The sequence below is a fragment of the Mustelus asterias genome, chromosome 21 (genome assembly GCF_964213995.1).
Source record: "Mustelus asterias chromosome 21, sMusAst1.hap1.1, whole genome shotgun sequence".
Taxonomy (NCBI): domain Eukaryota; kingdom Metazoa; phylum Chordata; class Chondrichthyes; order Carcharhiniformes; family Triakidae; genus Mustelus; species Mustelus asterias.
The window spans coordinates 8,641,064-8,664,284 of NC_135821.1; the positions used below are offsets into that span (position 1 = coordinate 8,641,064).

Below are 23,221 nucleotides of genomic sequence, written 5' to 3' on the forward strand. Positions count from 1 at the left end.
CTGTGCAGCCTTTTTGTGTCCTCCTCAGAGCTTGGATTCCCAGTCAGTTTTGCATCATTAGGAAACTTGGATCCATTATTCTCTCTCTTTTTGTCTAAATTATTAATATAGATTGTAAATAGTTGAGATCACAGCACTGGTCCAAGCGGCACTGCGCTATTCTTTGCCTGCCAACTTGAAATTACCCCATTTATTCCTCCTCTGCTTCCTGCCCATTAACCAATTCATGCTAGCATATCACTCCCAACTCCACGAGTTCTTATCTTGTGTATTAACCTTTTGTGTGGCACCTTATTGAATGCCTTTTGGAAATCCAAGTAGATATCTCCTGGCTGCCTGTAATCTACCCTACTAGTTAATTATCAGAAAACTCCATTTGTCAAACAGGATTTCCCTTTTCAGAGCCTGGAGAAATTGGAGAGAATGATATAGCAGTGAGAGAGACAAAGAGAGGAGAACTCAGTGTGAGAGACCGGGTTTGTTGGACAGAAAAGCTGGAAATAGGCCAGCAGCTAAAACAGAAAAGATACTCAGGATGAAAACTCAAACACTATCCTGGTTTGGTTCATGGATTCCTTATTGTCTGGTGTCTCTCTGCTTTGGATAGGAAAAGAACATTAGCCCCAACAGTGGGATTGATGGTGTGTGATTTTATCTATTGGTTCGGTTGTTTTTCTGAATAGTCAAATATCTTGAGTCAAGTCAATGAAAACTTCTTCAAAGTCTTTGGGTCCATTTCCTCCCCTTGCTAAGATGTGCTTGTGGTGCAAAACAGATTAAGTTCATGTTGTGACCAGCTGAACACAGACCCTTGGACTATTGTGTACTCGATCGCTTGTGTGTTTTGGTTTGACAGGTTTGTCATCAATAAATTTGAACCACGAGGTTATAAGTCCACAAAACAGTGTAACCACAATGAAAATATTGCAGGTTTTGTGTAAAATTGTAGTATTGTGATGCTTTTCCAGTACATTTACCTGTTGGCCTATCCAACCTGGTACCAAACAGGGGCCCCTTCATCTCAGGCTACAGAACATTGACCAAACTTTTATTTAGCTGCTACCCACTATGTGTACAATTTGAGATATTCTTAACTGTGTACAACATATCCCAGCAAACACTCCCAGGATAGGCACAGCACAGGGTTAGATACAGAGTAAAGCTCCCTCTACACTGTCCCCCATCAAACACTCCCAGAACAGGTACAGCACGGGGTTAGATACAGAGTAAAGCTCCCTCTACACTGTCCCCATCAAACATTCCCAGGACAGGTACAGCACGGGGTTAGATACAGAGTAAAGCTCCCTCTACACTGTCCCCCATCAAACACTCCCAGGACAGGTATGGCACGGGGTTAGACACAGAGTAAAGCTCCCTCTACACTCGTCATGTCTTGCCAACCTAAAACAAATTTATGTCTACTCTCTGTTTTCTGTCAGCCAATCTGTTATGATGGCCACAAAGGCCACGTGGGATCATCAAAAAATCTACCCGTGAGTTTTGTGGAGTACGAGTTTCTTTATTGAGTGAGCAGAGACTTGTCCAATGGGAGCAGTCAGCAGGGGTATGTAGGCCTGTTGCTTTATCCAGACCCAAGTTGTAGGTCCTGAGGTGAAGAGTACCCGACTGTAAGCCATGGGTACAGCTTTTCCCTTTGGTGCACAATAAAGGGTGTTGGTGACGGGAGGCTGACGTTTGCTGTATTATTACATTGGTGATGAGGAGAATTTTTTTCCCTCCAAGTCAAGAATCGTATCTGGTAAGAAGCAGCTAATGTGCCTCTTTTCGGGAAACTCAAGCCCTATGACAGCAGTGGGGAAGGCTAGACTCAATACACTGAGCGTATAGAATCCCTACAGTGCAGAAGGAGGCCATTCGGCCCATCGAGCCTGCGCCGACAACAATCCCACCCAGGCTTTATCCCAAAAACCACATATTACCCTGCTAATCCTCCTGACACTGAGGGACAATTTAGCATGGCCATTCAACTTAACATGCGTTACCTCTTCCGTGCTAACAACATGGAAGGAGACGAAAAGCAAAAAGAGATATCATCAGCAGTATGCGAGGCCCTGTCTTTCAGTGCCTGACCTATCCAGATGCCCCTGACTCCAAAACTTTTAATAAGCTAGTAGACCTGGTGAAAAACCACCATGACCTGAAGCTCCCAAGATATCACTTCAACATGTCTGGGAGAACTCCTGGGGTATCTGACACTGGGTTCTTGGCTGGCTTGTGGAAATGAACTGAATACTGCGAATTTGGACTGCCTCTTAATGAAATGTTGCGGGACAGATTGGTATGTGGCACAAATGTCCCAACCATTCAAAAGAAGCTGTTGGCAGAACCCAATTTGGACTAAAAAGAACCCATTGAGATAGTCTTGTACCTTGAGAATGCAGAGAAAGGGGCTCAGGAGCAACAAGGGGCATCAGAATCAGGCAGCAATGTCTTCCAATTAGGAGGATGGACCTTGTGTAATCATGCCTCAGTGAAGAATGCTTGTGTAATTCGGGTGTTAAAGGGCGTCTTTAGATATTGGAACCTTAATGTCACCACCAGACAGTCAAGGAAAGGCAGTGATGACACCAAGAGTATTAAAGAACAAAGGGGGAGGAAGGTATAGTTGCCAGTTGACAGGTTACTGCTAGCACCGTGATAGGACACAGCCATGGCGAAGGTTCAGGAACAGGCAAACCGTGTGCTGCCTAAGAAGAAAGCCGAGGCCGGTACCTGTGTGTACCATGCTGGTATCCCCTCCTTCCTCCCTGGATTTGGTGAAATATTCCCATTGTGGTCGCTGGCGCAGGCGGAGGGGTCGCTGGCGCGGGGGAGGGGACGCTGGCGCGAGGGAGGGGTCGCTGGCGTGAGGGAGGGGTCGCTGGCATGGGGGGAGGGGTCGCTGGCGCAGGCGGAGGGGTCGCTGGCGCGGGGGAGGGGACGCTGGCGCGAGGGAGGGGTCGCTGGCGTGAGGGAGGGGTCGCTGGCATGGGGGGAGGGGTCGCTGGCGCAGGCGGAGGGGTCGCTGGCGCGGGGGAGGGGTCGCTGGCGCGGGGGAGGGGTCGCTGGCGCGGGGGAGGGGTCGCTGGCGCGGGGGAGGGGTCGCTGGCACGAGGGAGGGGTCGCTGGCATGGGGGGAGGGGTCACTGAAAACGGAAGGGCAGGTTAATAGGGTGGTGAAAAAGGTATATGTCGCCTTTATCAATTGGGGTATAGATTACAAAAGCAGAGAGGTCATGATGGAGTTGTATAGAACTTTGGTGAGGCCACAGCTGGAGCACTGTGTGCAGTTCTGGTCGCCACATTATAGGAAGGATGTGATTGCACTGGAGGGGGTGCAGAGGAGATTCACCAGGATGCTGCCTGGGATGGAACATTTAAGTTATAAAGAGAGATTGGGTAGGCTTGGGTTGTTTTCATTGGAGCAGAGAAGACTGAAAGGTGACCCGATCGAGATGTGCAAGATTATGAAAGACATGGACAGAGTGGATAAGGAGCAGCTGTTCCCCTTAGTTGAAGGGTCAGTCACAAGGGGACATAGGTTCAAGGTGAGGGACAGGAGGTTTAGGGAGGACGTGAGGAAAAACCTTTTTACCCCGAATGCGCTGCCTGGGAGGGTGGTGGAGGCGAGTTGCCTCACATCCTTTAAAATGTACCCGGATGAGCACTTGGCACATCGTAACATTCTGGGCAATGGGCCAAGTGCTGGCAGATGGGATTAGGTGGGAGTTCAGGTGTTTCTAATGTGTCGGTGCAGACTCGATGGGCCGAAGGGCCTCTTCTGTGCTGTGTGATTCTCTGATTTTAACCATCGCCCCATGACATTTAGTGGCAATTACCAACACTGATTCCTCCATTATCAACAACCTGGAGTTACCACTGACCAGAACCTGAACTGCACTAGCCATATAAATACTGTGGCTACAACAGTCGGCCAGAGGCTGGGAATTCAGTGGTGAGTAACTCACTTTCTGACTCCAAAAAGCCTGTGCACCATCTGTAAGCACAGATAAGGAGTGTGAGTGAATACTCTCCATTTGCCTGAATGAATATACTTCCAACAACATTCCAGAAGCTTGACAAAATCCAGGAAAAGCCGCCCCCGCTTAATTGGCACCCAAGGACTGCCTTCATCATTCGCTGCCTCCATCACCGATGTACAGTGGCAGCAGTGTATACCTGCTTGGCAGCAACTCACCAAAGGCCCCTTCAACAGCAGGTTCCAGACCTGTGCTCTCTAGGACAAGAGCAGCAGAGCCATGGGAAAATATCATCAAACCATACACCGTCCTGATCTGGAAATATATAACCCTGATAAATGTGAGGTGATTCATTTTGGTAGGACTAATTTAAATGTGGATTACAGAGTCAAAGGTAGGGTTCTGAAGACTGTGGAGGAACAGAGAGATCTTGGGGTCCATATCCACAGATCTCTAAAGGTTGCCACTCAAGTGGATAGAGCTGTGAAGAAGGCCTATAGTGTGTTAGCTTTTATTAACAGGGGGTTGGAGTTTAAGAGCCGTGGGGTTATGCTGCAACTGTACAGGACCTTGGTGAGACCACATTTGGAATATTGTGTGCAGTTCTGGTCACCTCACTATAAGAAGGATGTGGAAGCGCTGGAAAGAGTGCAGAGGAGATTTACCAGGATGCTGCCTGGTTTGGAGGGTAGGTCTTATGAGGAAAGGTTGAGGGAGCTAGGGCTGTTCTCTCTGGAGCGGAGGAGGCTGAGGGGAGACTTAATAGAGGTTTATAAAATGATGAAGGGGATAGATAGAGTGAACGTTCAAAGACTATTTCCTCGGGTGGATGGAGCTATTACAAGGGGGCATAACTATAGAGTTCGTGGTGGGAGATATAGGAAGGATATCAGAGGTAGGTTCTTTACGCAGAGAGTGGTTGGGGTGTGGAATGGACTGCCTGCAGTGATAGTGGAGTCAGACACTTTAGGAACATTTAAGCGGTTATTGGATAGGCACATGGAGCACACCAGGATGATAGGGAGTGGGATAGCTTGATCTTGGTTTCAGATAAAGCTCGGCACAACATCGTGGGCCGAAGGGCCTGTTCTGTGCTGTATTGTTCTATGTTCTATAAGCTGTTCCTTCACTGTTGCTGGGTCAAAATCCTGGAACAACCTAACAGCACTGTGGGTGTACCTACATCTCGGACTGCAGCGTTTCAAGAAGGCGGCTCACCACCACCTTCTCGAGGGCAATTAGGGATGGGCAATAAATGCTGGCCAGCGACGCCCATGTCTCATGAACAATTGTTAAAAACTTCATACAGCATAGAATCCTACAGTGTAAAACCAGGCCATTCGGCCCACTGAGTCGGCACCGACCACAATCCCACCCAGGCCCTAGCCCCATAATCCCATGTATTTACCCTGCTAGTCCCCCTGACACTAAGGGGCAATTTAGCACAGCCAATGCACCTCATCTGCACATCATTGGACTGTTGGAGGAAACCTATGCCGACACGGGGAGAACGTGCAGACTCCACACGGACGGTGACCCAAGCCGGGAATCGAACACGGGTCCCTGGCACTGTGAGGCAGCAGCGCTAACCACTGTGCCACCCCGATTATTCCCAGTTACCACTACATTCGTATTAACTTCCACCCGGCTTGAATGGCTGCCTGCATCAAGGCGCCGTGGTCAGTGTGCCCATCCACCCTGCTGTCACCCACAGAGGCTGTAAGAACCACAAACCTGCTGGACCACTGCAAAGGGTGAAACTCCTCCACTTCTACATTATCCTCATGTCTTGTTCTACTCAAACCTGTCTGTCTTTAGTTTAATATCTTCATTATTTTGAATGAAATAATTTTATTTTCACGTGTTCGAAATGTATCACAACTTGATGTTTGAGTTCAGATGTCATGTGAGCTTTCAAATTCAGAAACATGCCATCGTTCCCTGGAGAAATTCAGCAGCTACTCGAATGCATTAGAAAATTACAAATAGAGTCAACATAGACAATGTGAAGCTCCTGATTATCACCATGAGGAGAAAACTTCCTGTTCTGAACAATTCCACACGTTATCACATAACGCAGTGTCCACTATTTTGTTGTCAGGTCACTGGGTCCAAAGGACATTGGCATGAGTTCTCCAACAGTCATAGTCTTGTATGACTTGTCCGGTTTTGTCAAGTGGACTTCCCACTTAGTTCCAAACTGTAGTGAGAGACAATGAGGGAAGAAGCAGGTTTGTTTTGGTAATTAGAAAAAAATACTGTCATCCTGCAGAAGCAGGAGTCTCTAATCTCACCCCCGAACCCCAAAACCCAGACTGACCTCACTCCCGAACCCCAAATCCCAGACTGACCTCACTCCCGAAACCCAGACAGACATCACTCCCAAAGCCCAGACTGACCTCCTCCCCGAACCCCAAAACCCAGACTGACCTCACTGCCAAACCCAAAACCCAGACTGACCTCACTCCCAAACCCCAAATCCCAGACTGACCTCACTCCCGAACCCGAGACTGATCTCACTCCCGAACCCCAAATCCCAGACTGACCTCACTCCCGAACCCGAGACTGATCTCACTCCCGACCCCAAATCCCAGACTGACCTCACTCCCGAACCCGAGACTGATCTCACTCCCGTACCCCAAAACCCAGACTGACCTCACTCCCAAACCCCGAAACCCAGACTGACCTCACTCCCAAACCCCGAAACCCAGACTGACCTCACTCCCAAACCCCAAATCCCAGACTGACCTCACTCCCGAACCCGAGACTGATCTCACTCCCGTACCCCAAAACCCAGACTGACCTCACTCCCAAACCCCGAAACCCAGACTGACCTCACTCCCAAACCCCAAATCCCAGACTGACCTGACTCCCGAACCCAGACTGACCTCACTCCCGAACCCCAAATCCCAGACTGACCTCACTCCCAAACCCCAAATCCCAGACTGACCAGACTCCCGAACCCAGACTGACCTCACTCCCGAACCCCAAATCCCAGACTGACCTCACTCCCGAACCCCAAATCCCAGACTGACCTCACTCCCAAACCCCAAATCCCAGACTGACCTCACTCCCAAAACCCAGAATGACCTCACTCCCGAACCCCAGACTGACCTCAGTCCCGAACCCCAGACTGATCTCACTCCCGACTCCAAAACCGAGACTGATCTCACTCCTGAACCCCAGACTGACTTCACCCCCGAAGCCCAGACTGACCTGACTCCCAAGCCCAAAAACCCAGACTGACCTGACTCCTGAACCCCAAAACCCAGATTGACCTGACTTCCGAACCCCAAAACCCAGACTGATCCCACCCCCGAAACCCAGACTGACCTCACCCTCAAACCCCGAATCCCAGCCTGATCTCACTCACGAACCCCGAATCCCAGACTGACCTGACTCCCGAAACCCAGAATGACCTGACTTCCGAACCCCAAAAGCTAGACTGACCTCACTCTCGAACCCTGAATCCCAGACTGACCTGACTCCCGAACCCCGAAACCCAGACTGACCTGACTCCCGAACCCCAAAACCCAGACTGTTCTCACCCCCGAAACCCAGACTGACCTCACCCTCAAACCCCGAATCCCAGCCTGATCTCACTCACGAACCCCGAATCCCAGACTGACCTGACTCCCGAAACCCAGAATGACCTGACTTCCGAAATCCAAAAGCCAGACTGACCTCACTCTCGAACCCTGAATCCCAGACTGACCTGACTCCCGAACCCCGAAACCCAGACTGACCTGACTCCCGAACCCCAAAACCCAGACTGTTCTCACCCCCGAAACCCAGACTGATCTCACCCCCGAAACCCAGACTGATCTCACCCCCAAAACCCAGACTGACCTGACTCCTGAACCCCGAAACCCAGACCGATCTTGCTCCCGGACCCCAGACCGACCTCGCCCCCGGACCCCAGGCCGACCCAGACCCCGGGCCGACCTCGCCCCCGGGCTGACCTCGCCCCCGGACCCGGGCCGATCTGAGGCAGTCCCTTCCATCGCACTGACTTGCTCCAGCTTGATAAATAACTATTGTATTTTAAGTAAAATTATCTATTGAATTAAAGACCATGGAGTTAGATTTTTAAAATGGCCTCACCTCAACCATGACTTGTCTGCACGCGCCACATGGAACAATGAAGTTATCTGATTTATCGCTGTGAGGGAACAGAATGTGCAGATTTAGAATTAAACACCACCTCCACAGTCCCCCTCCTGGAATCTGAACTCTTTCACATGTTTGTTCAGGTCTCTGCATTAATCGTCCAGAGACATTATGACTATGCTCCCCAGGACTGATTGATTGGAATTCTATACGATTCCAGTTAATCCCGAGTGTCTGTGGAGCTACAACCTATATCCCCATCCCACTTTACAGAATTCCCTTGGACTGTACGAACATACGGAGCAGAAGTAGCCCTTTGAGCTTCCTCTCCCATTCAACAAGAGCATTGCTGATATGTTTGTGTTTCCAATTCCACATGCCCATCTACCCTGATAATTTTAGATTCTTGTTAGGCAGGGGAATAAATCTAAAGATAAGTGTACTCCTCAAGTGAAGGTGCTAAATTGGGGGAAGGCTAATTCCAACAATATTAGGCAGGAACTGAAGAATGTAGATTGGGGGCAGATGTTTGAGGGCAAATCAACATCTAACATGTGGGAGGCTTTCAAGTGTAAGTTGATAGGGATTCAGGACCGGCACATTCCTGTAAGGATGAAGGATAAGTATGGCAGGTTTTGGGAACCTTGGATAACGAGAGATATTGAGTCTAGCCAAAGAGAAAAAGGAAGCATTTGTCAAGGCTGGGAAGCTAGGAACACACGAAGCAAGTGTGGAATACAAGGAAAGTAGAAAGAAACTTAAGCAAGGAGTAAGGAGGGCTGAAAGGGGTCACGAAAAATCATTGGCCAGCAGAATTAAGGAAAATCCCAAGGCTTTTTACACATATATAAAGAGCAAGAGGGTAGCCAGGGAGAGGGTTGGCCCACTCGAGGACAGGGGAGGGAATCTATGCGTGGAGCCAGAGGAAATGGGTGAGGTATTAAATGAGTACTTTGTGTCAGTATTCACCAAAGAGAAGGACTTGGTGGATGATGAATCTGGGTAAGGGTGTGTAGATAGTTTGAGTCATTTGAGATCAAAAAGGAGGAGGTATTGGGGTTCTTGAGAAACATTAAGGTAGACAAGTCCCCAGGGTCTGATGGGATATACCCCAGAATACTGAGAGAGGCAAGGGAGGAAATTGCTGGGGCCTTGAGAGAAATCTTTGTGTCCTCACTGGCTACAGGGGAGGTCATGATGTGGAGATGCTGTACAGGGGAGGTCCCAGAGGATTGGAGAATAGCCAATGTTGTTCCTTTGTTTAAGAAGGGTAGCAAGAATAATCCAGGTAATTACAGGCCAGTGAGCCTTACGTCAGTGGTAGGGAAATTATTGGAGAGGATTCTTCGAGACAGGGTTTATTCTCATTTGGAAATAAGTGGACGTATTAGCGAGAGGCAACATGGTTTTGTGAAGGGAATATCATGTCTCACTAACATGATCAAGTTTCTCAAGGAAGTGACGAAGATGATTGATGAGGGTAGCGCAGTGGATGATGTTGTCTACATGGACTTCAGTAAGGCCTTTGACAAGGTCCCTCATGGCAGACTGGTGCAGAAGGTGAATTCGCATGGGATCAGAGGTGAGCTGGCAAGGTGGATACAAAACTGGCTCGGTCATAGAAGACAAAGGGTAGTAGTGGAAGGATGTGTTCCTGAATGGAGGGCTGTGACAAGTGGCGTTTCTCAGGGATCAATGCTGGGACCATTGCTGTTTGTGATATATATAAATGATTTGGAGGAAAATGTAACTGGATTGATTAGTAAGTTTGCGGACGACACAAAGGTTGGTGGATTTGCAGATAGCGATGAGGACCATCAGAGGATACAACAGGATATAGATCGGTTGGAGACTTGGGCAGAGAGATGGCAGATGGAGTTTAATCTGGACAAATGTGAGGTAATGCATCTTGGAAGGTCTAATACAGATAGGAAATATACAGTAAATGGCAGAACACTTTAGAGCATTGATAGGCAGAGGGATCTGGGTGTACAGGTACACAGGTCACTGAAAGTGGCAATGCAGGTGGAGAAGGTAGTCAAGAAGGCATACGGCATGCTTGCCTTCATCGGCTGGGGCATTGAGTTTAAAAATTGGCAAGTCATGTTGCAGCTTTATAGAACCTTAGTTAGGCTGCACTTGGAATATAGTGTTCAATTCTGGTTGCCTCACTACCAGAAGGATGTGGAGGCTTTGGAGAGGGTACAGAAAAGATTTACCAGGATGTTGTCTGGTATGGAGGGCATCAGCTATGAGGAGAGGTTGGAGAAACTTGGTTTGTTCTCACTGGAACGACGGAGGTTGAGGGGCGACCTGATAGAAGTCTACAAGATTATGAGAGGCATGGACAGAGTGGATAGTCAGAAGCTTTTACCCAGGGTGGAAGAGTCAATTACTAGGGGGATAGGTTTAAGGTGTGAGGGGCAAGGTTTAAAGAAGATGTACGAGGCAAGTTTTGTTTAATACAGAGGGTGGTGGGTGCCTGGAACTCGTTGCTGGGGGAGATAGTGGAAGCGGATACGATGGTGAGTTTTAAGGGGCGTCTTGACAAATACATGAATAGGATGGGAATAGAGGGATATGGTCCCTGATAGGGTAGGGGGTTTTAGTTCAGTCGGTGCAGGCTTGGAGGACCATAGGGCCTGTTCCTGTGCTGTAATTTTCTTTGTTCTTCATTCTTTAACTCTGCCTTGAAAATATTCAGTGACCCCCACCTTCAGAGGCAGAGAGTTCAAAGTCACACAGCCTCCTTGAGAGAAAAAGATTCCCTGAATTTCTGTCCTAAAGGGGCAATGGCTAATTTTAAAACAGTGCCTCCTGTTAGCCTTTCTTGCCTTGCTCTAAATCATTGATGTAAAAACTTGGAGAAGGTTGAGGCCCCAGGTCAGTCCACTTGTCACTGTGGCAATCAGACACACACACACATTTAAACATACTCTTTGCTTTGTGCCAGCCACTCTTTTATCCAGGCTAATATGTTAGCTGCTACATCACGACGTTTAATTTCTGCAATAACTATCCCCATCCCTCATGTCAGTTTGAGTAGCAAATTCAGGAAGGTCGCAGAGTGTTGAACGTGGTGCTTCTATGAGCTGTTCCACACTCTCAATAATCCGCTCCTTCTGACATTGCTCCAGTTCTCCCTTGTCACTTCCCCTCACTCTCGGCTGCCTGTGCAGTCACCACCCTGTGTGTGAAATACTTCATCAAAACTGTCTGTTCTATTGGCCTACTTGGTGCTATAGTTTCTGAACCCAGACTCCTGGGGCAGCTGCAACGAGTGATTTTGTGAGATGACAAGGAACAAAATCCAGACTGATGGGTTTGGATGAGATTGAAGAGGGTAAGGAGAAGGTGAATCAGAGGCTGAGGCTAGCCCCTGGGTTTAAACTCTCTACGCGACGGAGATGGGGAATCTCAGGTGTGAGATCCCAGGAGAGAATGAGTTAGATACGAGACACAAAGGGTGAAATATAGAAAGGATATTATTAAACTAGAAAGAGTGCAGAAAAGATTTACTAGGATGCTACCGGGACTTGATGGTTTGAGTTATAAGGAGAGGCTGGATAGACTAGGACTTTTTTCTCTGGAGCGTAGAAGGCTGAGGGGTGACCTTATAGAGGTCTATAAAATAATGAGGGGCACAGATCAGCTAGATAGTCAATATCTTTTCCCAAAGGTAGGGGAGTCTAAAACTAGAGGGCATAGGTTTAAGGTGAGAGGGGAGAGATACAAAAGGGTCCAAAGGGGCAATTTTTTCACACAGAGGGTGGTGAGTGTCTGGAACAAGCTGCCAGAGGCAGTAGTTGAGGCGGGTACAATTTTGTCTTTTAAAAAGCATTTCGATAGTTACATGGTTGCGATGGGTATAGAGGGAAATGGGCCAAATGTGGGCAATTGGGACTAGCTTAGGGGTTTAAAAAAAGGGTGGCATGGACAAGTTGGGCCGAAGGGCCTGTTTCCATGCTGTAAACCTCTATGACTCCATGACCCGCCACGGGAATCGTTGCGGACGGGACACGGACCATGCAAAAGTCCATTAACTTTGGGATTTTCTGGTCTTGGGGCGAGTGTGGCTGGAAAATCCCGCCCGAAGTCTTGATTTTGACATTGTGAGTGTCTAGCTTGCAGGTTTCTAACAAAATACCACAGCACAGCAGCATCTGTACCTAGAAATAGCTATTGCCTTGAAATTTTTGGCACCTTCTGAGATAGCCTTGTGAATAGCAGTCCTTTCAGCACAGATTCCCAATGGAAAAGACGAATTTTCAATATTGCAACCTGAAGAGGAAGAAATGGAATAAGTCAAATTATTCGGAAGCCGCAGCTCGCTCGCTCTCTAACTTATTTTTCCCCCTCTTCTCAGGGCGGCACGGTGGCACAGTGGTTAGCACTGTTGCCTCACAGCACCAGGGACCCGGGTTCGATTCTGACTTTGGGTCACTGTCTGTGCGTAGTCTGCACGTTCTCCCCGTGTCTGCGTGGGTTTCCTCCGGGTGCTCCAGTTTCCTCCCACAGTCTGAAAGACATGCTGGTTAGGGTGCATTAACCCGAACAGGCACCGGAGTGTGGCGACTAGGGGACTTTCACAGTAACTTCATTGCAGTGTTAATGTAAGCCTTACTTGTGACTAATAAATAAACTTTAAGTGGCGGACCTCAGACAAGCTGATAGTAAGACCAATAGCTGTTAGGGGCTTCACAGTATTCACTGATCCTGCCCTCACGTTCATTCCCAGGCACTTTGCAGCAAGAGTGACTGGATTCCCTGGCTCAATCCAAACCCCCACTTCCCAAATGGTACTGTGTCAATAGTAGCTCTTACCACTGCTTCTGTTGTGATAACACAATTGGGACCGACTGAGCCTGAGTCCAGACAGGTACGGAGCAGGAGGGTTGCCCAACTAATGCAATTAGTACACAGTTAATTGGTACTCTTAGGAGTATTGACAAGCAGCGAAATCTGGACTTGCATGTCCACCAATCATTGAAAGTGGCAGTGCAGGTGGAGAAGGTAGTCAAAAAATCATACGGCATGCTTGCCTCATTGGTCGGGGCATTGAGAATAAAAATTGGCAAGTCATGTTGCAGCTTTATAGAACCCTAGTTAGGCTGCACTTGGAATATAGTGTTCAACTCTGGTCACCACACTACCAGAAGGATGTGGCGGCTTTGGAGAGGGTACAGAAAAGATTTACCAGGATGTTGCCTGGTATGGAGGGCATTAGCTATGAGGAGAGGTTGGAGAAACTTGGTTTGTTCTCACTGTAACGATGGGGCTTGAGGGGTGACCTGATAGAAGGTCTACAAGATTATGAGTGGCATGGACAGAGTGGATAGTCAGATGCTCTTTCCTAGGGTAGAAAAGTCAAGTATCAGGGGACAGAGGTTTAAGATGCATGGGGAAAGGTTTAGAGGAGATGTGGGAGGTAAGTTTTTTTACACGGAGGGTGGTGAATGTCTGGAACGCGCTGCCCGGGGAGGTGGTGGGAGCAGGTACGATAGCAGCATTTAAGGGGGCAACTAGACAAATACATGAATAGGATGGGAATGGAAGGACACGGACTCCATAAGTGCGTACGGTTTTAGTTTAGGCAGGCATCGTGATCGGCACAGGCTTGGAGGGCCGAAGGGCCTGTTCCTGTGTTATACTGTTCTTTGTTCTTTATAACAGTAATGTTTTTCTCCTGTTAGTGATGAACTTGGCACAGAGTCTGCTGTGTCAGCTACTGGTATTGTGAGCAGTGGAAGTTTGAGCTATTGGTGAAAGGTTGTTGCTGAGCAATTAGGAAATGTTTTACTGGAACCTGTTGAAGCAGCAGGGTTAGCAGTGACTCAGTGTGGGGGGGGCACTGTGTTACTGTGTGTTGAAGCAGCAGGGTTAGCAGTGACTCAGTGTGGGGGGGGCACTGTGTTACTGTGTGTTGAAGCAGCAGGGTCAGCAGCAACTCAGTGTGGGTGGGACTGTGTTACTGTGTGTTGAAGCAGCAGGGTCAGCAGTGACTCAGTGTGGGGGGGGGGGGGGACTGTGTTACTGTGTGTTGAAGCAGCAGGGTCAGCAGCAACTCAGTGTGGGGGGGGGGGGGGGACTGTGTTACTGTGTGTTGAAGCAGCAGGGTCAGCAGTGACTCAGTGTGGGGGGTGGGACTGTGTTACTGTGTGTTGAAGCAGCAGGGTCAGCAGTGACTCAGTGTGGGGGGTGGGACTGTGTTACTGTGTGTTGAAGCAGCAGGGTCAGCAGTGACTCAGTGTGGGGGGGGGACTGTGTTACTGTGTGTTGAAGCAGCAGGGTCAGCAGTGACTCAGTGTGGGGGGGGGGGCACTGTGTTACTGTGTGTTGAAGCAGCAGGGTTAGCAGTGACTCAGTGTGGGGGGGGCACTGTGTTACTGTGTGTTGAAGCAGCAGGGTCGGCAGCAACTCAGTGTGGGGGGTGGGACTGTGTTACTGTGTGTTGAAGCAGCAGGGTCAGCAGTGACTCAGTGTGGGGGGGGGACTGTGTTACTGTGTGTTGAAGCAGCAGGGTCAGCAGCGACTCAGTGTGGGGGGGGGGACACTGTGTTACTGTGTGTTGAAGCAGCAGGGTCAGCAGCGACTCAGTGTGGGGGGGGGACACTGTGTTACTGTGTGTTGAAGCAGCAGGGTCAGCAGCGACTCAGTGTGGGGGGGGGACTGTGTTACTGTGTGTTGAAGCAGCAGGGTCAGCAGCAACTCAGTGTGGGGGGTGGGACTGTGTTACTGTGTGTTGAAGCAGCAGGGTTAGCAGTGACTCAGTGTGGGGGGGGGGGACTGTGTTACTGTGTGTTGAAGCAGCAGGGTCAGCAGTGACTCAGTGTGGGGGGGGGGACTGTGTTACTGTGTGTTGAAGCAGCAGGGTCAGCAGCAACTCAGTGTGGGGGGTGGGACTGTGTTACTGTGTGTTGAAGCAGCAGGGTTAGCAGCAACTCAGTGTGGGGGGGGGGGCACTGTGTTACTGTGTGTTGAAGCAGCAGGGTCAGCAGCGACTCAGTGTGGGGGGGGCACTGTGTTACTGTGTGTTGAAGCAGCAGGGTCAGCAGTGACTCAGTGTGGGGGGGGTGGGACTGTGTTACTGTGTGTTGAAGCAGCAGGGTCAGCAGCGACTCAGTGTGGGGGGGGGGGCACTGTGTTACTGTGTGTTGAAGCAGCAGGGTCAGCAGTGACTCAGTGTGGGGGGGGGGGCACTGTGTTACTGTGTGTTGAAGCAGCAGGGTCAGCAGTGACTCAGTGTGGGGGGGGGGGACTGTGTGTTGAAGCAGCAGGGTCAGCAGTGACTCAGTGTGGGGGGGGGGGGACTGTGTTACTGTGTGTTGAAGCAGCAGGGTCAGCAGTGACTCAGTGTGGGGGGGGGACTGTGTTACTGTGTGTTGAAGCAGCAGGGTCAGCAGCGACTCAGTGTGGGGGGGGGGGGACTGTGTTACTGTGTGTTGAAGCAGCAGGGTCAGCAGTGACTCAGTGTGGGGGGGGGACTGTGTTACTGTGTGTTGAAGCAGCAGGGTCAGCAGTGACTCAGTGTGGGGGGGGGGCACTGTGTTACTGTGTGTTGAAGCAGCAGGGTTAGCAGTGACTCAGTGTGGGGGGGGGGGGGGACTGTGTTAGTGTGTGTTGAAGCAGCAGGGTTAGCAGTGACTCAGTGTGGGGGGGGGCACTGTGTTACTGTGTGTTGAAGCAGCAGGGTCAGCAGTGACTCAGTGTGGGTGGGACTGTGTTACTGTGTGTTGAAGCAGCAGGGTCAGCAGCGACTCAGTGTGGGTGGGACTGTGTTACTGTGTGTTGAAGCAGCAGGGTCAGCAGTGACTCAGTGTGGGTGGGACTGTGTTACTGTGTGTTGAAGCAGCAGGGTCAGCAGTGACTCAGTGTGGGGGGGGGGCACTGTGTTACTGTGTTGAAGCAGCAGGGTCAGCAGTGACTCAGTGTGGGGGGGGGGGCACTGTGTTACTGTGTGTTGAAGCAGCAGGGTCAGCAGCAACTCAGTGTGGGGGGTGGGACTGTGTTACTGTGTGTTGAAGCAGCAGGGTTAGCAGTGACTCAGTGTGGGGGGGGGGGGGGACTGTGTTAGTGTGTGTTGAAGCAGCAGGGTCAGCAGCGACTCAGTGTGGGGGGGGCACTGTGTTACTGTGTGTTGAAGCAGCAGGGTCAGCAGTGACTCAGTGTGGGGGGGGGGACTGTGTTACTGTGTGTTGAAGCAGCAGGGTCAGCAGCGACTCAGTGTGGGGGGGGCACTGTGTTACTGTGTGTTGAAGCAGCAGGGTCAGCAGTGACTCAGTGTGGGGGGGGCACTGTGTTACTGTGTGTTGAAGCAGCAGGGTCAGCAGTGACTCAGTGTGGGGGGGGGCACTGTGTTACTGTGTGTTGAAGCAGCAGGGTCAGCAGCGACTCAGTGTGGGGGGGGGGACTGTGTTACTGTGTGTTGAAGCAGCAGGGTCAGCAGCGACTCAGTGTGGGGGGGGGGGACTGTGTTACTGTGTGTTGAAGCAGCAGGGTCAGCAGCGACTCAGTGTGGGGGGGGGGACTGTGTTACTGTGTGTTGAAGCAGCAGGGTCAGCAGCGACTCAGTGTGGGGGGGGGGACTGTGTTACTGTGTGTTGAAGCAGCAGGGTCAGCAGTGACTCAGTGTGGGGGGGGGGACTGTGTTACTGTGTGTTGAAGCAGCAGGGTCAGCAGCGACTCAGTGTGGGGGGGGGGACTGTGTTACTGTGTGTTGAAGCAGCAGGGTCAGCAGTGACTCAGTGTGGGGGGGGGGGGACTGTGTTACTGTGTGTTGAAGCAGCAGGGTCAGCAGCGACTCAGTGTGGGGGGGGGGACTGTGTTACTGTGTGTTGAAGCAGCAGGGTCAGCAGTGACTCAGTGTGGGGGGGGCACTGTGTTACTGTGTGTTGAAGCAGCAGGGTCAGCAGTGACTCAGTGTGGGGGGGGCACTGTGTTACTGTGTGTTGAAGCAGCAGGGTCAGCAGTGACTCAGTGTGGGGGGGGCACTGTGTTACTGTGTGTTGAAGCAGCAGGGTTAGCAGTGACTCAGTGTGGGGGGTGGGACTGTGTTACTGTGTGTTGAAGCAGCAGGGTCAGCAGTGACTCAGTGTGGGGGGGGCACTGTGTTACTGTGTGTTGAAGCAGCAGGGTCAGCAGTGACTCAGTGTGGGGGGGGCACTGTGTTACTGTGTGTTGAAGCAGCAGGGTCAGCAGTGACTCAGTGTGGGGGGGGGACTGGGTTACTGTGTGTTGAAGCAGCAGGGTCAGCAGTGACTCAGTGTGGGGGGGGGGGACTGTGTTACTGTGTGTTGAAGCAGCAGGGTTAGCAGTGACTCAGTGTGGGGGGGGGGACACTGTGTTACTGTGTGTTGAAGCAGCAGGGTTAGCAGTGACTCAGTGTGGGGGGGGGGGCACTGTGTTACTGTGTGTTGAAGCAGCAGGGTTAGCAGTGACTCAGTGTGGGGGGGGGGACACTGTGTTACTGTGTGTTGAAGCAGCAGGGTTAGCAGTGACTCAGTGTGGGGGGGGCACTGTGTTACTGTGTGTTGAAGCAGCAGGGTCAGCAGTGACTCAGTGTGGGGGGGGCACTGTGTTACTGTGTGTTGAAGCAGCAGGGTTAGCAGTGACTCAGTGTGGGGGGGGCACTGTGTTACTGTGTGTTGAAGCAGCAGGGTCAGCAGTGACTCAGTGTGGGGGGGGGACTGGGTTACTGTGTGTTGAAGCAGCAGGGTCAGCAGTGACTCAGTGTGGGGGGGGGGGACTGTGTTACTGTGTGTTGAAGCAGCAGGGTTAGCAGTGACTCAGTGTGGGGGGGGGGACACTGTGTTACTGTGTGTTGAAGCAGCAGGGTTAGCAGTGACTCAGTGTGGGGGGGGGGGCACTGTGTTACTGTGTGTTGAAGCAGCAGGGTTAGCAGTGACTCAGTGTGGGGGGGGGGACACTGTGTTACTGTGTGTTGAAGCAGCAGGGTTAGCAGTGACTCAGTGTGGGGGGGGGGGCACTGTGTTACTGTGTGTTGAAGCAGCAGGGTCAGCAGCGACTCAGTGTGGGGGGTGGGACTGTGTTACTGTGTGTTGAAGCAGCAGGGTCAGCAGCGACTCAGTGTGGGGGGGGCACTGTGTTACTGTGTGTTGAAGCAGCAGGGTCAGCAGTGACTCAGTGTGGGGGGGGCACTGTGTTACTGTGTGTTGAAGCAGCAGGGTCAGCAGTGACTCAGTGTGGGGGGGGGGGACTGTGTTACTGTGTGTTGAAGCAGCAGGGTTAGCAGTGACTCAGTGTGGGGGGGGGGACACTGTGTTACTGTGTGTTGAAGCAGCAGGGTTAGCAGTGACTCAGTGTGGGGGGGGGGGCACTGTGTTACTGTGTGTTGAAGCAGCAGGGTTAGCAGTGACTCAGTGTGGGGGGGGGGACACTGTGTTACTGTGTGTTGAAGCAGCAGGGTTAGCAGTGACTCAGTGTGGGGGGGGGGGCACTGTGTTACTGTGTGTTGAAGCAGCAGGGTCAGCAGCGACTCAGTGTGGGGGGTGGGACTGTGTTACTGTGTGTTGAAGCAGCAGGGTCAGCAGCGACTCAGTGTGGGGGGGGCACTGTGTTACTGTGTGTTGAAGCAGCAGGGTCAGCAGTGACTCAGTGTGGGGGGGGCACTGTGTTACTGTGTGTTGAAGCAGCAGGGTCAGCAGCGACTCAGTGTGGTGGGGGGGACTGTGTTACTGTGTGTTGAAGCAGCAGGGTCAGCAGTGACTCAGTGTGGGGGGGGGGACTGTGTTACTGTGTGTTGAAGCAGCAGGGTCAGCAGTGACTCAGTGTGGGGGGGGGGACTGTGTTACTGTGTGTTGAAGCAGCAGGGTCAGCAGTGACTCAGTGTGGGGGGGGGGCACTGTGTTACTGTGTGTTGAAGCAGCAGGGTCAGCAGTGACTCAGTGTGGGGGGGGGGACTGTGTTACTGTGTGTTGAAGCAGCAGGGTCAGCAGCGACTCAGTGTGGGGGGGGGGACTGTGTTACTGTGTGTTGAAGCAGCAGGGTCAGCAGCGACTCAGTGTGGGGGGGGGGACTGTGTTACTGTGTGTTGAAGCAGCAGGGTCAGCAGCGACTCAGTGTGGGGGGGGGACTGTGTTACTGTGTGTTGAAGCAGCAGGGTCAGCAGTGACTCAGTGTGGGGGTGGGACTGTGTTACTGTGTGTTGAAGCAGCAGGGTTGGCAGCCACTCAGTGTGGGGGGGGGCACTGTGTTACTGTGTGTTGAAGCAGCAGGGTCAGCAGCGACTCAGTGTGGGGGGGGGACTGTGTTACTGTGTGTTGAAGCAGCAGGGTCAGCAGTGACTCAGTGTGGGTGGGACTGTGTTACTGTGTGTTGAAGCAGCAGGGTTGGCAGCCACTCAGTGTGGGGGGGGGCACTGTGTTACTGTGTGTTGAAGCAGCAGGGTCAGCAGTGACTCAGTGTGGGGGGGGGGGGACTGTGTTACTGTGTGTTGAAGCAGCAGGGTCAGCAGTGACTCAGTGTGGGGGGTGGGGACACTGTGTTACTATGTGTTGAAGCAGCAGGGTCAGCAGTGACTCAGTGTGGGGGGTGGGACTGTGTTACTGTGTGTTGAAGCAGCAGGGTCAGCAGTGACTCAGTGTGGGGGGGGGGGGGACTGTGTTACTGTGTGTTGAAGCAGCAGGGTCAGCAGTGACTCAGTGTGGGGGGTGGGGACACTGTGTTACTATGTGTTGAAGCAGCAGGGTCAGCAGTGACTCAGTGTGGGGGGTGGGACTGTGTTACTGTGTGTTGAAGCAGCAGGGTCAGCAGTGACTCAGTGTGGGGGGTGGGACTGTGTTACTGTGTGTTGAAGCAGCAGGGTCAGCAGTGACTCAGTGTGGGGGGGGGGGACTGTGTGTTGAAGCAGCAGGGTCAGCAGTGACTCAGTGTGGGGGGGGGGGGGACTGTGTTACTGTGTGTTGAAGCAGCAGGGTCAGCAGTGACTCAGTGTGGGGGGTGGGACTGGGTTAATTTGACACTGGCAGGCAGTTTTAGTTAGCTATTCACTGTTGATCTGCTGTGTCCCACCGTTAGTTACTCTGCCCCTGTCTTTGTTTGCTAGTCAAGGTTTGTTTGAAAGTAACCATTACATGAAACTCAGTTCTTGCTGCAGTTTTTTCTGCTTATTATGCTGTAAGTGAGGGCACAAAGCATTATGTGAAAGAGGTTTTTAACTTTGGGGTACAGTATATAGTGGTTCTGTCAGTTTCAGCAGTCCGGCAGGTAAATGTTTGGAAGCAGCAATCACGGGGAGTCCTCGAAGCTCAGCGTAAAGATGTGTAAACCGTTGCCTCATGAGGGATACCCCCCCTGGTGGCAGGTGATTTGTCGGGCATTCTAGTTTTGCAAGGTGTCCCAAATCAGGTGTTTGCCCCCCCTCCCCATTCGCCTCTGTCAGGGGGGTATCCGTGTATCTTGGACAACTACCCTGAGTGTCTGGCTGTAAAATAGTCTAAGTTTTGGGTGGGATGATCTTCAGCTGTCTTTGGGATGCAGGATGTTGGCCATTGAAACTTGTTGCACTCAAATGCGACAATAATCTTTTTGTAAAGAACTTTGACCTGATAGAGATTAAATAATAAGGTTTATAAATCAACAGTTAATCCAAATTGATTTAAGTTTGTAAAAATAGCATTGCACAATTTTTAAACTGAATCCCTTGATTTTTAAGAGTTACTTATGATCTATGAGTCAGTGATATTGAATTCAGCTTATGGGCTGCTGCTGTGTGGAGGGTGAAGAACGATACAGACTGTTCAGGCTGAACAGCCTGCTTCTACGTGGTAATTTCTATGTGTTGCAGGGAGCTGCTATAGGCCTGATGGTGATCGGGAATAGGATATGGGAGGGAGGCTGAGGGAACCAATGAGAACAGTGCAGGATCTGGTCTCAAACTCGATCTCAGATGGTTCCAGGCAGTTTCCTTTGACCAGTTTAACTGGTGGGCAAGTTGTCAGTCACGTCAGGGTCTTCCTCACCAATGACTCTGAATTAAAATTCAGTGATCTAGACATGAAGCGTATTGAGAAGAAAGTGAGGAGCAGATTGCTTACCTGTGAAGACCTTTCCATCCTCAGTCAATAAAGCAGCGCCAACTGGGAACTTACTGTATGGACAGTAAGCAAATGATTTGGCCTCTTGGCTTTTACTCACTAACTTTTCCACCTCCTCCTTTTTCTGGAGGGCAGTTGGTGCTGTTGGAGTACACATCCTGTCACATACAAACATCAGTTTTAGTGGACGAGAAGATGGCCATGGAGATTATAACAACCCTGTATGTCTGCCGTAGTCTGAGTGTGGCCATTAACAAACACCAGCTATGTTGCAGTGTAGCTCTCTTGTGCTGGGTAAACACTGCTGCCCTTTTACCCTATCAAACAGCAGCTGTCAGAACTACATAACCATGTGCTCTATAACCAGGGTCCCAACCATTTCCAGGAATGTCTGTGCATGCATGTGTATGAGCGACTACTTACACTGTGTGTTGAGACCAGATGTGCTGAGAAGGCGGAGGAAGTGGGTGGATGGTTGGGGAGATGGGTGGGTACAAGGGGAAACTGGGGGTTGAGGGGAGGGGAGTGGGGGGTTGGGCAACAAATGTATGGAGATCCCATGGTCCCTGCTGAGAAGGGGGGGATTCCTCTGGGGAGCAATCATATTGGAGGAGGAATCAGGGTGTTTAACTCTTAGGCTGGCTCAACATTACCTGCTCACTAGAGCCTTTAGGCCCAGTGTTGAATCTGTCAGAGGAAGGACAGGTTCTGAAGGTGAGAGTCCGGCTCGAATCCCGTTTCACATTGCAGCTGTCCTTTGATTTCTTACTGTGGCAATTCTTCATTTACGAGCCAGGATATAAAATATTATCAGATTATCCTCCTGACAGGAGGCGAATCACTTCACAGCCATTCACATCATCACATTTGATATACAAGAACCTATCTGATCAGAATGTCATCATTCCAGATAACATCCATAGAAAATCTTAAAACAGATTTTCCAAAGTCCACCTACAGTAAAGATCTTGTTGAGTGATGTTATAGAAATCATACAGTGCAGAAAGAGGCCATTCGGCCCATCGAGTCTGCACCGACCACAATCCCACCAGGCCCTACCCCCATATCCCTACATATTTACCCACTAATCCCTCTAACCTACGCATCTCAGGGCACTAAGGGCAATTTTTAGCATGGCCAATCAACCTAACCCGCACATCTTTGGACTATGGGAGGAAACCGGAGCACCCGGAGGAAACCCACGCAGACACGAGGAAAATGTACAAACTCCACACAGACAGTGACCCAAGCCAGGAATCGAACCCAGGTCCCTGGAGCTGTGAAGCATCAGTGCTAACCACTGTGCTACCGTGCCGCCCATGTCGATCCAATATGTGCTGCGCTATCTGGGCCTGCAGCCTGCTAAGTACTGAATAATGAAGTTACAGATGACAAATCCTCCCTAATATGGAGAGGATAGACATATATAGAGGGTAAATAAACTATACAACAATATTTGAATACACTGACAAGCCAGTCCCTCCCAGCATGGAGAGATATACCTTTCCCACCAAATTCACGACAGATTGGACATATGGAAAAGACCTCCTGGTTCTCCAGCCTGTCCCACACTGTGGTTCCTTATTCATCACAAAACGTACATCCACCACCTCTCTTCCTTCGCCCAGAATCAAACAGGGCAAATGAAAAAGGCATAAAATAGATTTAATAAAACTCAGGCCAATTCGAGGGGAGAAAACTGGAAAACTCCCCCCTGACCCCCTTAAGCAATCAAAACTAGTCCAGGAGATAACGTTGGCCCTGTTATAGGATACTCACTCTTCCCGGTCACCAGTCCAGCCAGGAACAGGTACAATGCCTTGTTCAGGAAATACAAGGAATCAGCATTCACTGCGTGAGATCCCCGGCCCACTATTTTCTGGGTTAAGAACCACCCAACTGTCTAATCCGATTCAGTCCTTACAAATCTTGTAAGCATGACCGTTGCTCCCTCTGGATTTATTCAGTTGAAACAACTGTTCTCCAGAAACACAATCTGTTTGCTGAAATTGAAGGACAAACTTGCAGTTCTTTCTGTCAATAAAACTCTAAACAAGATGGGAAAGTTATTTTCTG

The 23,221-nt window shown here is 50.7% G+C and overlaps 2 protein-coding genes across 12 annotated transcripts in view; one reads left to right on the forward strand and one right to left on the reverse strand.

Annotated features, from left to right (window-relative positions):
- LOC144509108 (uncharacterized) overlaps positions 1-23,221 on the forward strand; it is a 62,156-nt gene that overhangs the window by 14,242 nt on the left and 24,693 nt on the right. The window lies entirely within an intron of this gene.
- Positions 5,819-23,221, reverse strand: part of LOC144509121 (cytidine deaminase-like) — a 34,806-nt gene continuing 17,403 nt past the window's right edge. For 2 of the 5 annotated variants that reach the window (XM_078237496.1, XM_078237493.1), the window contains exons 2-5: positions 21,146-21,303; positions 12,260-12,371; positions 8,085-8,142; positions 5,844-6,180 (exon numbers count right to left, since the gene is read on the reverse strand). In XM_078237496.1, coding sequence (XP_078093622.1) covers positions 6,067-6,180; positions 8,085-8,142; positions 12,260-12,371; positions 21,146-21,302 — 441 coding nt within the window. In that variant the 5' untranslated portion in view covers position 21,303 and the 3' untranslated portion in view covers positions 5,844-6,066. Of the gene's footprint in view, positions 6,181-8,084; positions 8,143-12,259; positions 12,372-21,145; positions 21,304-21,798; positions 21,925-22,924; positions 23,114-23,221 lie in introns of those variants that run through there. The other 3 variants (XM_078237498.1, XM_078237494.1, XM_078237497.1) reach the window with 3 other exon arrangements.